The sequence below is a fragment of the Myxocyprinus asiaticus genome, chromosome 42 (assembly GCF_019703515.2).
Source record: "Myxocyprinus asiaticus isolate MX2 ecotype Aquarium Trade chromosome 42, UBuf_Myxa_2, whole genome shotgun sequence".
Classification (NCBI taxonomy): domain Eukaryota; kingdom Metazoa; phylum Chordata; class Actinopteri; order Cypriniformes; family Catostomidae; genus Myxocyprinus; species Myxocyprinus asiaticus.
Genome location: NC_059385.1, coordinates 6,917,475 through 6,932,245, shown reverse-complemented (window position 1 = coordinate 6,932,245; position 14,771 = coordinate 6,917,475). Strand labels below are relative to the sequence as shown.

Below are 14,771 nucleotides of genomic sequence, written 5' to 3'. Positions count from 1 at the left end.
AGTGCCACAGAGTCAAAGCGTTTACAGTTTTCAAGAAAATGAACCTCTGAATGATTTGTAGTTGTCTCTGGATATTAAGCTGGGATAGAAGTATTTTAACACGGAAAAAGTTACATAATTCAGCTTTAATGTTTAAAAGGAATATTTTTTTCACTTTAGATGTATACTTTACAGCATTATTTGAGAGAGAATTTCTTTCATCTGTAAGCAAAATGGCTATTATCTGAAGTATACCCAAATGAGAGCTTGTAAATCAGAATCGATCAAATCGGGAAACCTGTATTTGATATCCAGCTCTAGCATTCAATTGCTGCACATCTCGTTTTTATGTAAATTATGTTGTGTTGCAAAGCTGCTCTATGCAGCCACTTTATTTTCCTAGTCTGTCTAAAATAAAAAATTATATCTACAGAGCATTTTTGTGAAATGATTGCAATGAATTTTTTTTTTAATAACTTCTGACTGCATCAAAAGCAGCTCAGAATGGAATGAAGACATTGAATCTTCTCAAAACTAGGAGTAACAATTGTAAACAAAGACTGAGTTTGAGGGCAGGTTTTGTTGTAAAATGGTCCTTTACATCATCACTTGTCTTTCAAGCCGGTTCTGCCTTGGTCGTGAATCGGCACCACTTTGGTGGAATAGTATGTTAACATAGGACTGAAAGCATGAAGTTCTGCAGGTGTGATGTCAGCAGTGTTGAACATGGCCATGCACCTCCGCATTACCTGGCACAGCTAGCAAACCAGCACCCGATTCCAGGCCCAGAATGTCAGCAGGTCGTCCAGCTGTACATGAGCAGAGAAACAAGAACGCCTCAGAACATGGAAATGATAAAGTAGTCGAGAAGTGCTGGAAGTAAATGCTAGATGTTAATGTTTGACCTGAGTGTAACTAGGCCAAACAGGCACACTCTGATAGATAGGCAGCTCAACAGGGATGCTGAGGTAACTGAAGGATAATGGTGATTGTTCTGGAGTGTCTGATTTTAATAAGAGCCTCCTGCTGAGTCTGGTGACCAGCTAAATTACTGGTACTGAGGAAGTGAGCATGCACCAACATAAAGCTAGTGAAGACAGGAACAACAGAAATAAATCCAGAGACAGACAGGCACATGTACACAGATAATGGCTCGTAGCCAAATATAGACAAAATAGGTAGCCAAGATGATATATCTGGGGGCGAACAATGAAGGCAGTGGAGCTTCAGATACAAAAGCATTTAAAGAGTATGCATTTGAATTAAACTAGTCTGGGCAAACACTGAATATTTACAATATAATCACAATCATTTTGTTGATGATATAAAATAAAGCAGATGACTGTAATGATCTTAAGCTGCTTTTATATGACCAGTTTGTAATGCTTACCAAAAATCTTATTCAGCAAAGAACACAATAGTGAGGGAAGGTTAAAAGCCAGATTACACCAACTATAGTTTCCAAGAGTATATTTAAAGACTTCAACAAAACAGGAAAAAGTCCTAAAAGTCACAAAAGCTTTGAAAATTATGACTATAAAGATGGCAAACATCAAGATATATTTTTCAGCCCTAGTCCATATTTCAGCTTATTCTAACCAAAACCCAAAGATTCTATGCCACAGGTCTTTTAATAAAGGGCAGTTACAGTGACTAGTTACTATTAAGTAGTTATTAAACTAATAATAAGTAAACTTGCTAAACAATGCAAGTTCTTGTGAAAACACGTGAGCCACAGTGAATGATCTTCGCTCATAGCGCTCAAAAACGGCCAATGGACGTCAAGATTTCAGCTGAAATATGACTTGAGGCATTTCACACCTGGCTTGTTTGAAGCATTTGTTTTGGAACCTGGCGCGTTTTTCTCCCTTGGTTCGGTTAGTTTAAGCATATGTGAACATGGCAATCGCACTTGGATCTGCACTAAAACAATCGGTCTACGACCAACTGGATGAGGTGGTCTTGGTCTGATTGCAAACGAACTCCGGAGTGGTTCACTTGTGGAGAGAATGCAATCCGACACAACAGACCAACGAACCAAACAATATCCCTATAAAAACCATGAACATACCTGATGGATCTGCGGAGAAGAAATCTGTAGGTCAGCTCGTCATTGTAATTCATCATCAAGATCCGGATATAGTCTTTTGGCGAATATATTAGATATAGTTGCATGATTAAAATGGGAGTTGCTTACTAATTCCTGAGGTAATTTTAGTACGATCGCTTCTCTCTTTTGGATAGCAACAAAACAGACACAAGTAGGATGGTATCAGCAACGTTTTGGCAGATAAAATGTGGCTACACTCTTTCTGTGTGTATGTGTTTGTGTGCGGGATGACCGTGAGAGCAACTTTTAAATGCAGAAGTAATGCAAAAGCAACTAATGATGGATAAAAATTACCACAATGTAATTTTTACAACTCAAATCTATTGGAGTGTCGGATAATGTTTATTTGCAACACAACCTCTGACTGGAACGTGCATTCTTTACCATGTGGCAATGTTACGTATAACTGGTCCATGACAAACAATACCCGAATATTTGTACCAGTTGACTGATTTTAACCGGTATATCGATGCATGAGCGAAATCCCGGAACAGCACACAAACAGTCTAGCCAATGAGGGGACAGTTTGCTCACTTGCTACTTTTATTAACACAGTTTTGGTCTGTTTTGAAATATTCCCTTGTGAAAGGGAAAGGAACCATAAAGAAAACGCAAAACTGTAACAATTTTTACCCCTTTTTCAGAACAAATCAAGCAAGCTACAGGTCTAAAAAAGCATCCTTAAATCTTATGCCTTGAGAAAACTTATGATGCACAAGATGCATGGACTACTTTTAAGATACTTTTGGGTCTTTTTTAAGGTTTCATGTGAGGTACTATCCACTGCCATTCTAGTGAAAAGACAGAGAGCTATCTTTATTAAAACATCACCTTTTGTGTTCCACATAAAAGAGAAAGTCATACAGGTTTGGTATGAAATGAAGGTGAGTAAATTAACAACTATTCTAACTATTCCTTCAAACAAACTATCAATATGTGATGTGGCTTATCCTATCAGCAGTCCATTCACTCACTAAATACTGTATATGCAAAGGCTGAACCTCGGAGAAAAGGATGGAGATACACCTACCAGCAGATGCAGGAGCAGGTTCTGCAGCCTCCAGCCCAGGAATAAGACTCTCGGTGGTGTCAATCAGAGGTTCTACAGGCTCTACCAGACAGCAAAAACAAGTACTTTTTTCACTTCATCTCAAAAACACAACATGCATTTGTGAAATTCTGTGAGCAAGCAGACAGTGCCCTCATAAACAGTGAACAGTGAGGTTACCGTCAGCTAGTTTGGTGAAGTCTTTGTTGAGTAGGTCCTCAGCCGTAAGTTTGGAGAAATTATCGTCACCAAAAGGATTCCAAGAGGGTTGATCTGGTAGGCTGGTCAGGCCAGCAGCTGAAGTGGGAGCCTGGGGGGCAGACACACCGCCCTGCTGGGCAGGCTGGTACACACTCTGCTGAGAGGACTGGGGGGAGTTCGATGGGGTGGCACTAGCTGACCTATTTTTTTTAATGAACAATGAGTATTGAAATAAATTAGTTAAAAGTAGGCTAAAAGTCAGCGGAAATTTTTCTTGGTAATGCAGCCTGTACAATAGCGGTGTCATATTGAGTGTTCACAGAATTCGATATTTATGTAATAGAAGTCTCACTTGGACTTGTTAAGGCTGGCCTGGCTTTTGATTTTTTTTGGTAATGCAGCCTGTACAATAGCTGTGTCATAATGAGTGTTCACAGAATTCGATATTTATGTAATAGATGTCTCACTTGGACTTGTTAAGGCTGGCCTCTGCAGTGGCCGCCTGCAGCTGCTGAGTGGATTGGCTGACAGGCACTCCAAACATAGCGCTGTGGGTGACATCACTCTGGATGCGTCTGTGCCCCGCCTTCTGGGCCGTCCTTGGGGAAGAGGGAGGAGTCTGGGACAGGCCAGATGCTGAAGGCTGTGAAGTTGGATAAGACAAAGAAATGTAAAGCAAGAGCTCATAAAATTCAGAGGAACTGACAGAGCATAACATGTAAATGACATTTAAATGTAGTGAAATGCCATGAAAAAAAGGTAATTAACAATGAGTGTCAGTAAATAGTCATAGGCAATAAACAGATTTTTTTTAAATGTATTAATGAACAACATGATTTTTTTTTTTTTTTTTTTTTATATAGCAAATTCCAAAAGCAAAATCTGATTTTTTGGGCAATCCGAAGCAGTGTTCTCTAGGGCTGGGTATCGATAAATATTTCCAGATTCGATTTGATTTGATTCCAGTTCACAATCTCAATTAGATTTGATACTGATTCATATGGGTATATTTCAGTTATAATGTCTGAAATACATATGAAATAAATTCTCTCCCAGCTAATCCTTTGAATTATACAGGGGACCATCTAACTAGATACAATACGAAAATATGAATTTTACTAATTATTTTTTATTAGTTTTTTTTATCATTTTGGTCATATTTTAGCTTTTTAAAAATAAAAAATCAATGTATTTATCAATAAATATATAATATTGCATATATTATATATTGTAAAATTTTTATTGTTTAATTGCATAATTTGTACTATTTACAGGTATTTACATTGATTTGTTGAACACATGCTACAAACCTGTACTGTCTCATTAAGGAAATCCGGCATTTCTGTAAACAGTAGCTGGGTTTCCATCTAAATGTTTTGCATTTTTTAAGCGCATTTCAAAAAATTTGACTTAATACAAATTGTTGCACGTTTCCATCCACTACATGCGCATTATTATGAGGGAGCCGCCTTGTCTTGATGGAGCAGCTGAATGACCTCCCTGCTTCGGGGAGAGTTTTATTTGCAAGATTGGAGCAAGTAGGCCCATCTCATTTTATTAAATCCATCCACGAGACACCGCAGAATAAGTGTAATATTTGATATAATGGGGCTAAAATAGTTGCAATGCCCATACGCCGCCAGTCTCTGCATACCTGGGAGCGGCCACTCTCAAAACTGTTCTGGCGGATTGTGAGGACCCACTTTGATGAGCAGCTGTGGGTTAAACACTTCCGAATGACAAATGCCATGTTCAAAAAATTGTGTGCCAAGGTCGGACCTTTCGGTGGGCCAGTCAAATCAACCTATCGCAAGCTCTTGTCACATGCACATCATCGTGGGGCCTGGGTAGCTCAGCGAGTATTGACGCTGGCTACCACCCCTGGAGTCGCAAGTTCGAATCCAGGGTGTGCTGAGTGACTCCAGCCAGGTCTCCTAAGCAACCAAATTGACTCGGTTGCTAGGGAGGGTAGAATCACATGGGGTAACCTCCTCATGGTCGCGATTAGAGGTTTTCACTCTCAATGGGGCATGTGGTAAGTTGTGCGTGGATTGCGGAGAGTAGCATGAGCCTCCACATGCTGCGAGTCTCCGCGGTGTCATGCACAGCAAGCCACATGATAAGATGCGCGGACTGACTGTCTCAGAAGCGGAGGCAACCGCGAGGACCTACCAAGTATTGGGAATTGGGCATTCCAAATTGGGCGAAAAGGAGATTTAAAAAAAAAAAAAAAAGACACGTCATCGTTTTGCGAATAAACTGTTTCCATCACCTTAATGCACATTTTATTAATTTTTATGCAAATTTAGAACGTTTATTTGTATATCAAGCGTTTCCATTTAGGATTTCTTATGCTCAACTTCAAAATGCGTATAAAAATAGTTGGATGGAAACCCAGCTAGTGTCTTTAAATGAATGTATGTTAATGAGAGAGTCTCGAATGGCATTATCTCATCTGTGCTATGCCTGATTACAATTAAATGTTTAATAATTTTTTTTTGATCAACAACTGACTGTAAAAGAACAGAAAGAGTATTAAAAAAGAAATTATTCAATGACAAATGGGTTGCGTGGATCTCGTCTTTGGACACACACGGAACAACTTTTACTCTCAACAGGCAGTGAAAGGATCTCGCTGCTGAATACTCCATCACTATACTACACAATTACTAGTGAGCGAAATCAAAACATTTACCAGCCAGTTGCCAAATATATAAAATTTGGTTGCAAATGCAAGTGAATTTTTCTCATTGTAGTGGAGGGTTGCACGTAGAGTAAAAGATCGATCCATGGTTTTTGAGAATCGATAACAAATCGACCAATTTTAACAAAACAATTAATCGAAAAATCTGTTTTTTTGCCCAGCCCTAGTGTTCTCACATCCAAAAGAATAAGGGCAGATGCACGGTCAAAACAAGACACAATTCATAATATGTGACTTATACTGCCTTCAGTAGACCCAAGCGGTTGAATCGTTGCCTATTAAACTGCACTGGAGCATATTTTGCAGTGTGCCTTTCTCTTCTTTCTTCCATCTGACTCCAGTCTATTTATTTGTTTATAGTCTGAACAGCAAAAAAATGACTTTTACAAACCTGATCTAAATCACATTTGTATTTGTGGTTTGAAATCAGATTTTTTGGAAATTTGTCCAAATACTAAGGATGGAAAGCTGTTTTTCGGTCATTCAGGATGCAACGTGTTGTCTGTGTGTTGTCATACACAAAGCACTATGCAGTCTAGAGCTGTGTCTGAATTCACTCGTTCAACCTCACTTGTGGAATTTTCTATGTAGTGAATAGCCAGCATTTTGAACGCACCATATGCATGAATGTGTTAAATACAGTAATGACTTCACTTGAAAAATGTCAGTCCTAAAGATTGACTTTGAAAAACAAAATGGGTGCAGTGTGAACAAAGCCTTAAAACCCTTTAATACATTTCAGCAAAACAAAATCAAAAGCATAAAACTGTAATTATTCAAACAGAAACATTGCCCATCACAGCCTTCAGACAATTTTCAGAGCAAATAAACAAAAGGTGTAAGTGTTTGCCAAAGCAAAACTGAACATATACAGAACTTATTTCTACTGGTACACGCCAACCTAACACTAATCCAAAATAAACAGAAATGAAACCAAGGGTGGATGCAAAATTACAGAAACACAATGGATGATGAGCGCCACAGCCCCTGTATGAGATACATCATGAGTGAGTGTGAGACTGTCAGTTCTTTGAAGCAAAAGGGATAAAGCAGCATGCATAGGGTGGAGGTGATTACCCTCTCCTCTGCCTTCTCTTGGCTGAGCTGGGACTGGTGGGTGGGCTGCTGGACAGTGGGTGGCACTGCTGCAGGCTCCACCTGTGCTGGAGGCAGGGAACCAGCCGGCTGGCCAGTCATGGGCTGCTGCCCGGGAGCCACTGATGCCTGCTTACGACGAGCGCTCCTGGCGGGTGCAGTGGGTGGAGCAGGGCTGGATGGGGGCAGGGTCGCTACAGCTTTTTGAGAGCCTGGGCTAGTGGCTGGAGCTGGAACAGCTCCTCCTCCTGCAGCCGCAGCAGTGACTGGGATTGGCTGCATGGGCTGTCACACAGACAAGCACCAGACAACTATACTATAAAACTGCAAACATGATCTTCAAACCCTAGATAATCACTTAAGATTCTTTAAAGTTGAAGTGTGTAATTTCTGAGCCACTATTCGAAATAGCAAATATCTTCCATTGGTTGGACAAACAGATAGTCCTGCCCCAAACTCATAGCATTGGTTGAGCCAATGTTGCTCTGTCAGGCTGGTCGGGATTCTCAAACAAATAGAGCAATATATTGATAGCGTGAAACAACGTCCGACTGGCTTACTTATAGCTGTCTCTGCATATTAAACTGGAATATGAGGAAGTATTTCAACATAAAAAATTAAACACTTCAGCTTTAAGGTTCTTTGATGTGCTAATGGATGTTTCTAACATTCATCCTACAGACCAAAATAGTTATTGAAATGGAACCAAAATTGGTTAAAGGGATAGTTCACCCAAAAATGAAAATTCTCTCATCATTTACTCACTCTCATGCCATCCCAGATATGTATGACTTTCTTTCTTCAGCAGAACACAAACAAAGATTTTAGAAGAATATCTCAGCTCAGTAGGTTCATACAATGCAAGTGAATGGTGATCAGACCTTTGTAGCTCCAAAAATCACAAAGGAAACTGAAGTAATCCATAAGACTCCAGTGGTTAAATCCATATCTTCAGAAGCAATGCAATAGGTGTGGGTGAGAAATATTTTTTTACTCTAAATCTCCACTTTCATTTTCACTTTTACATCTGAAAGTCACATGTGGTGCCTGTTTAGTTTCACTTTCACATCTGAAAGTTAAAGTGGAGATTTAGAATAAAAAAAGTACTTAAATATTGTTCTGTTTCTCAGCCACACCTATTATATCACTTCTGAAGATATGGATTTAAACATTGGAGTCATATGGATTACTTTTATGTTTCCTTTATGTGCTTTTTTTGGAGCTACAAAGGTCTGATCACCATTCACTTGCATTGTGAGGACCTACAGAGCTGAGATATTCTTCTAAAAATATTTGTTTGTGTTCTGCTGAAGCTTTTCTGATGACCCAGATTTTTTTAACATTACATCTATATCAGTTGAGTGACACATTCAAAGTCATAGTGTGAATATAAATCCTAATATTTGTAAATAGTAGGATTTTTTTTTAAATACAGCCATGTCATAATTATTCAACCCTATTGCATGTAGCTGTTTCTTAAATATGTAAGGCTACACAAGTAATTGTTATAAAACAAATTTAAGTCATCAGTCTGCAATGGCACTTATTTAAGTTTTAAAATTAGCGTTGTAAGCAAAAATGTATTTCTATGCAAAAAATGCAATTAAATATAAGCTGTCTCAAAAGCTAATAGAGGAGATTATTTATTTACACAAGAAAGGTCATGGCTAAAAGTACATTTACAAGGTACTTCAATTTCCAATAGACAAAGTTGGCTGCACCATTCATAAATTTGGTACATTCACAAATATGGTACAACAGCAACCTTCTTGGGGTGTGGAAGAAAGCAAAACTTCACCAAGGGAAATGTTGACTTGAATATTCAAGAAGTAATTAGGAAAGACCTGTGGAGTCCTGGAAGAAGGTTTTATAGACGTATGACACTAAACTGAAAATGAGTTTTAGACCCATGGGTTAGCAGTACGTCTGGAGTAAGATGACAAGGTGATGACAAGAATGACACCATCCCCACAGTCAAGCATGGAGGTGGGTCAGTCCTGCTATGGGGGTGTTTTGCAGCTGCAGGAAACAGCTATCCTGACTATGTGACTGACACCATGGATTCTTTCAGGTATAAGACCATTTTGGCATGAAAAATGTGATGCCTTCAGTGTGTAAATTGAAGCTCAGTGATCACTGGACTTTCCAGCAAGACAATAACACCAAGGATACATCCAAGTTGTCCAAAATCTGGTTCAGGGATAGGTCGTGGAATGTCCTTAAATGGCCCTTTCAGTCCATCATTAAAATCCCATTGCAAACCTTTGTTGGGATTTCAAGGAAGCAGTGGCAGCACAGAAACCAAAGAATGTCAATGACCTGGAAGCTTTTGCTCATGAGAAATGTGTAAAAATTCAAATAGAGAGGTGTCTGAAGCCTGAGAACACTTACCTGAAACATTTATTTGCTGTTATTAAGGATAAAGGATGCTCCACAAATGATTGACTTTGGGGGTTGAATATTTTTGACATGACATTTGTGGAGAGAATTAGTTATTTTTTTATTTTAAAATTTGGGTAAACTAAACTCTTTGTTCTCAAAATCACTCAAATGTGTATTAAAAATGTACTTTGTTTACTGAGGTTTTAGTTGATGTGTTTTAATTCACATCACCAAAATGTATTGCTGGTCAGGGGGGTTGAATAATTTCGATTGCAACTGTATTAATTCTATCCAGAGACTTCAATTCAGAACTTATACATTTATAAGTTTTGTTAAATCTTAAACAATATACAGATAACAAAAACACACATGCAACAAGCTTGTCATTTCTGTTTTCTTAATTAGTAATAAAACAAAAAATTCATGAAATTAAAAAGTTTAAATCAAAACGGCATCACTAAGGCCACGTCCACACTAGTATATTTTCATTTAAAAATTACGCTTATCAACCATACTGGAACGGCGATTTTTCCTTAAAACTGACACTTTCGAAAACATTATCCATAACTGCATACTTCAGAAAACGATGATGTTAGGAAACTGAAAACCCAGCTGACAGACATACCATTTTCTGCTGAGGTGCTGGAGACGCATGAGCTTTCTGAGACTGAAGAGCTGCAGTCGGCTGAGCCAAGTTCAAACTGACAGCTGGGTGAGAGACAGAGGTGTGCGGTTAATACGTATGAACTCCTTAAATGACCCGCCAAGTATATAATGTTAACATAGTAAGAAAAAGCAGAAATTTCTTATGTAAAGTGTTAAATTATGGCAAAAAGTTATAATATTAATATATGCAATATATTCAATAAAAGAAACGAAAAAAAAAATTTAATATTAAGTAAATATATGTTAAATGCTACATTATATTAACATAAATCATAATATATTTACGCATTTATATATAAATGTTAATATATAAAAATTTCTTTACGCTTTTGAAACGTTTGAAAAAAATATCTATATTTGCGATTTATAATGTTACATTGTTATTAATTAGTAGTTCACCCAAAAATGAAAATTCTCTCATCATTTACTCACCCTCATGCCATCCCAGATGTGTATGACTTTCTTTCTTCTGCAGAACACAAAGAAAATTTGAAGAATATCTCAGCTCTGTAGGTCCACACAATGCAAGAGAATGGTGATCAAAATTTTAAAGCTCTAAAAAGCACATTAAAGGTGCTGTAAGCGATTTTAGCGTTCTGAAGCTTTCACGTAACTGAGCCGTTGAATAAGCCATGCCCCCTCATTCCAAAACCCCGGTCTCCAAAGATATTTTTGAGACCAAAACCGAGCAAAAGAGCAGCATTGTTTGTTCCTGTGGCTGTCAAATTCAACAGTGGTACAATAGCGCCCTCAACTGACAAACATGATGAATCATAGCCTCAATGATCCACTTAAAATACAACAGTATGAGAACAAGCAAAATTATTGACAGGTGAAAAGCGTCAATGTTCGAAGTCTACAAACATATTTTTGTTTGCTGTTTACAAAGTCTACAGCTGTCACAGAGACCGGTGAGATATCTCAGGACACTTATTTTATTAATATCTTTAAGGGAGTAGGAACATTTTTTGCATACTTTTCCATTAGAAAAATCGCTTCCAGCACCTTTAAAGCAGCATTAAAGTAATCCATTAGACTCCAGTGGTTTAATCCATGTCTTCTGAAGCAATCTAATCTATTTTGGGTGAGAGCACACCAAAATGTAACTCCTTTTTCATTGTACATCTTGGCATTGCAGTCTCTAGGCACGATCATGATTTCAAACTCGAATACACTTTCTAGTGCTTGACACATGTGCAGAGTGCTAAATGGCGCTAGGAAGTGTAATCGCCAAAGAGACTGAAGTTGTCAAGATTTATTGTGAAAAAGGAGATATATTTTGGTCTGTTCTCACCCAAAACCGATTGGATCGCTTCAGAAGACATGGATTAAATTACTGGAGTCATATGGATTACTTTTATGCTGCCTTTACATGCTTTTTGGAGCTTCAAAGTTTTAGTCACCATTCACTTGCATTGTATGGACCTACAGAGCTGAGATATTCTTCTAATAATCTTTGCTTGTGTTCTACATCTGGGATGGCATGAGGGTGAGTAAATGAGAGAATTTTCATTTTTAGGTGACCTATTCCTTAATAACCACGTGACCATGAAATCATTCATCAGTGCACATTATTTTAAAGAAAAAAAGTTTCCATCATCTGTCCTCAAAATGTAATAATTTCCGATGCCTCTGAAACATATTTTCTGCTGACATATCAAGGCTATGCACGATATTGCAGCCTTTACACAACTTTTTGTAAGCCAATCAAATCCTAATGGATAAAATTACATTCTGTCCTATATTATTTCCTGCAGAATATTCTGTTTTTCTTCAAAATACTTAAAATTACAGAAGCTAAATAAGTTGTGATGACCTTCTATGTTCTCTATAATCTTAGTGAAGAGCAGCTCTTGTGAAGTGTCATGTTAGTACCTATAGGCTGGGCGGCCCCTGCTGGCAGGTTGGCTCTCTTGCGTGGGGTGAGGGCAGCAGGCTGGATGGGCAGGATGCCCCCTAGTGCTTGAGGCTGGGATTGTGCTGCTTTGGGCCGCTGCCTAGGAGTGATGGAGGTTTCAGTGGTAGGAATGGGGTCAGTGAGTCTACAGGACAAAAACAGACACACAAATCGAACAAACAGATCAATTTACTGAGGAAAGACCTGAACTGTCAAGAAATGTCCTTGACATTTTTCATCCCAAAATCAAAAGAAATATCTTTTATTAATTTCTTTAAAAATATTTCTAACAATATTTTCACCCAAATTCCAAACTGTAATGTCTCCATACTGTAATTCAAAAAACATATATTATTTAAATTGTAAAGTTATTTAATTTATACTGATTTTAATATAAAAAATAAAAATAAATCCTTTTGAAGATTTTGAATGAGAATGAAAAGATGTTTTTGCATTCCAGCAATGAAAAATTTGGGAGGAAATGTTCTTGTCATGAAAATAAGTTCTCAAATTCACAATGTAACAAATCTTAAGTAGTCCTGAAAATGCAAAATATAATTCTTGTGTTTTGATTATTTTTATTGTAATTATTATTATTTATTTTTTTTGTTGAAAAATTAGCAGGACATTTTGAAAATGAATTTGAGGGATTCAATCAACTGATCCATTCAAAAGCATGATGAGACACAGTTACAGTGTAAATGGCAGAAGTTTAGAGTCTCCGTACACGTACCTCGCCTTGGTCTGTGTTTGGCTCTTCTTTGCGGCTGCTTCGCTCGCTCGGATTGGCTCAGGAAGTTTAGCAGGAATGGGAGAATTCTGGGGAGCATAATTTAAATGCATCTTTTTTTTTTATGATATAAGGCATTCCAGAGGGCTGATTCACAGAAACACCCAGTCCAACGATCAATCCCTTGATCCCAGAGGTAGAAGACAGACGGTACCTAACAGACAGCGCAACCTCGGAAGAGAAGAGTGAAAGAGACTAACCTTGACATTTTGCACAGGGCAGTCCTGCCGGGCCAGTTTGAAAGCAAAGTAGGACACCTGATAAATGTCAGGCCTCTTATCAGGGTCTGGTTCCAGCATAAACCCTGATAAATCACCATCACAGAGAGAGACGGGGAGAAAGAGAGATTGAGTGCATCACCATGTGACAGAGGAAAAAAAAAGAGAAAGCAGAGAAACTGCATTAGCAACCAGTTCACCCAAAATGGAAAACGCTGTCATCATTTATTCACTCACATGTTGTTCCAAATTTGACTCTCTTTCTTGTGAAACACAAATGGAGACATTTTTGAGCGACATTCTGACTGTTTATTTACATATAATGAAAGGGAATGGAGACTGGGTATGTCAAGCTCCAAAATAACAAAAAGTAGTCCATATGACTTGGATGCTACATTCTAGGTGTTCTGAAGTCATACCATAGCTTTGCGTGAGGAACAGAAATTTAAGTCGCTAATCAATAATCATCTTCCCCTCTGCCGAAACTCTGACATGAACAATAAAGGTTGTATGTATGGACTACAAAAACGGCTGTCGATGGTACCGACGCCAAATGTCATTGGTTCTCATGTGTCTTGGGACCAAACATCATTGCCATCAATGGTAACATAGTAATTGATTTGAGAATTACAGTAAAGCAGAATATTTCTGTGAATAACGACTTACGTTTCAGTCTCTTCATCACAAACAACTATTATATGTTTCCAAAGACTTGAAATCTATGAACTAACTACGTGTGTTTTGCTGTCATTTAGAATTTAACAGACCCAGTCCTTATGCACTTTCCTTATATGGAAAATAGAGGTCTAGATATTCTTCAAAAATGCACCTTTTGTGTTCCACAGAAGACAGAAAGTCATATCGATTTGGAACAACTTGAGGGTGAGTAAATGATGACAGAATCTTTTTGTGTGAACATTCCCTTTAAAGTGAGAACCACAGCCATACTGAGCAGTAGTGACACGAGGTGTGGGGAAGACAGACACCTTGTGCAAGAGCCAGGCAGAGAGCAACTGATGCTTACGGATGAGACGGTGCATATCCTGGGAGTAGCGAGAATTGTCTGGAATGGTGAAGCTGCCGTCACAGATGGCCACCTGACTCTCACCGAAAGGCAATGTGAAGAAACAGAGTTTATAGAGCAGACAACCCATGGCCTGAAAGAGAGAAAAAAATCCATGTGCATGATGATCTACCTGGGCTCTTAAAGGAATGTTCTGGGTTCAATACAAGTTAAAGGTGCTGGAAGCGATTTTTTCATGGAAAAGTATGCAAAAAATCTTCCTACTCCCGTAAAGATATTAATAAAATAATTGTCCTGAGATCTCACCGGTCTCTGAGACAGCTGTAGACTTTGTAAACAGCAAACAAAAATGTGTCCATGGACCACAGACATTGACGCTTTTCACCTGTCAATCAGTTTGCTTGTTCTCATAGTGTTGTATTTGAAGTAGATCATTGAGGCTATAATTCATCATGTTTGTCAGTTGAGGGCGCTATTGTGCCAGCATTGAATTTGACAGCCAGAGGAACAAACAATGCTTCTCTTTTGCTCGGTTTTGGTCACAAAATTATCTTTGGAGGGCGGGGTTTTTGAATGAGGGGGCATGGCTAATTCAATGGCTCAGTCAACTGAAAGCTTCAGAATGCTAAAATCGCTTACAGCACCTTTAAGTTCAAT

At 38.3% G+C, this 14,771-nt stretch overlaps 1 protein-coding gene across 4 annotated transcripts in view; it reads right to left on the bottom strand.

The window, feature by feature from the left end:
• LOC127432492 (AP2-associated protein kinase 1-like) overlaps positions 1 to 14,771 on the bottom strand; it is a 52,349-nt gene that overhangs the window by 18,962 nt on the left and 18,616 nt on the right. For 3 of the 4 annotated variants that reach the window (XM_051683620.1, XM_051683621.1, XM_051683623.1), the window contains exons 7-16: positions 14,115 to 14,247; positions 13,073 to 13,176; positions 12,816 to 12,901; positions 12,061 to 12,227; positions 10,145 to 10,227; positions 7,120 to 7,422; positions 3,806 to 3,981; positions 3,318 to 3,538; positions 3,120 to 3,200; positions 729 to 788 (exon numbers count right to left, since the gene is read on the bottom strand). In XM_051683620.1, the coding sequence (XP_051539580.1) occupies positions 729 to 788; positions 3,120 to 3,200; positions 3,318 to 3,538; positions 3,806 to 3,981; positions 7,120 to 7,422; positions 10,145 to 10,227; positions 12,061 to 12,227; positions 12,816 to 12,901; positions 13,073 to 13,176; positions 14,115 to 14,247 (1,414 nt within the window). The remainder of the gene's footprint in view (positions 1 to 728; positions 789 to 3,119; positions 3,201 to 3,317; positions 3,539 to 3,805; positions 3,982 to 7,119; positions 7,423 to 10,144; positions 10,228 to 12,060; positions 12,228 to 12,815; positions 12,902 to 13,072; positions 13,177 to 14,114; positions 14,248 to 14,771) is intronic. The other variant, XM_051683622.1, reaches the window with a different exon arrangement.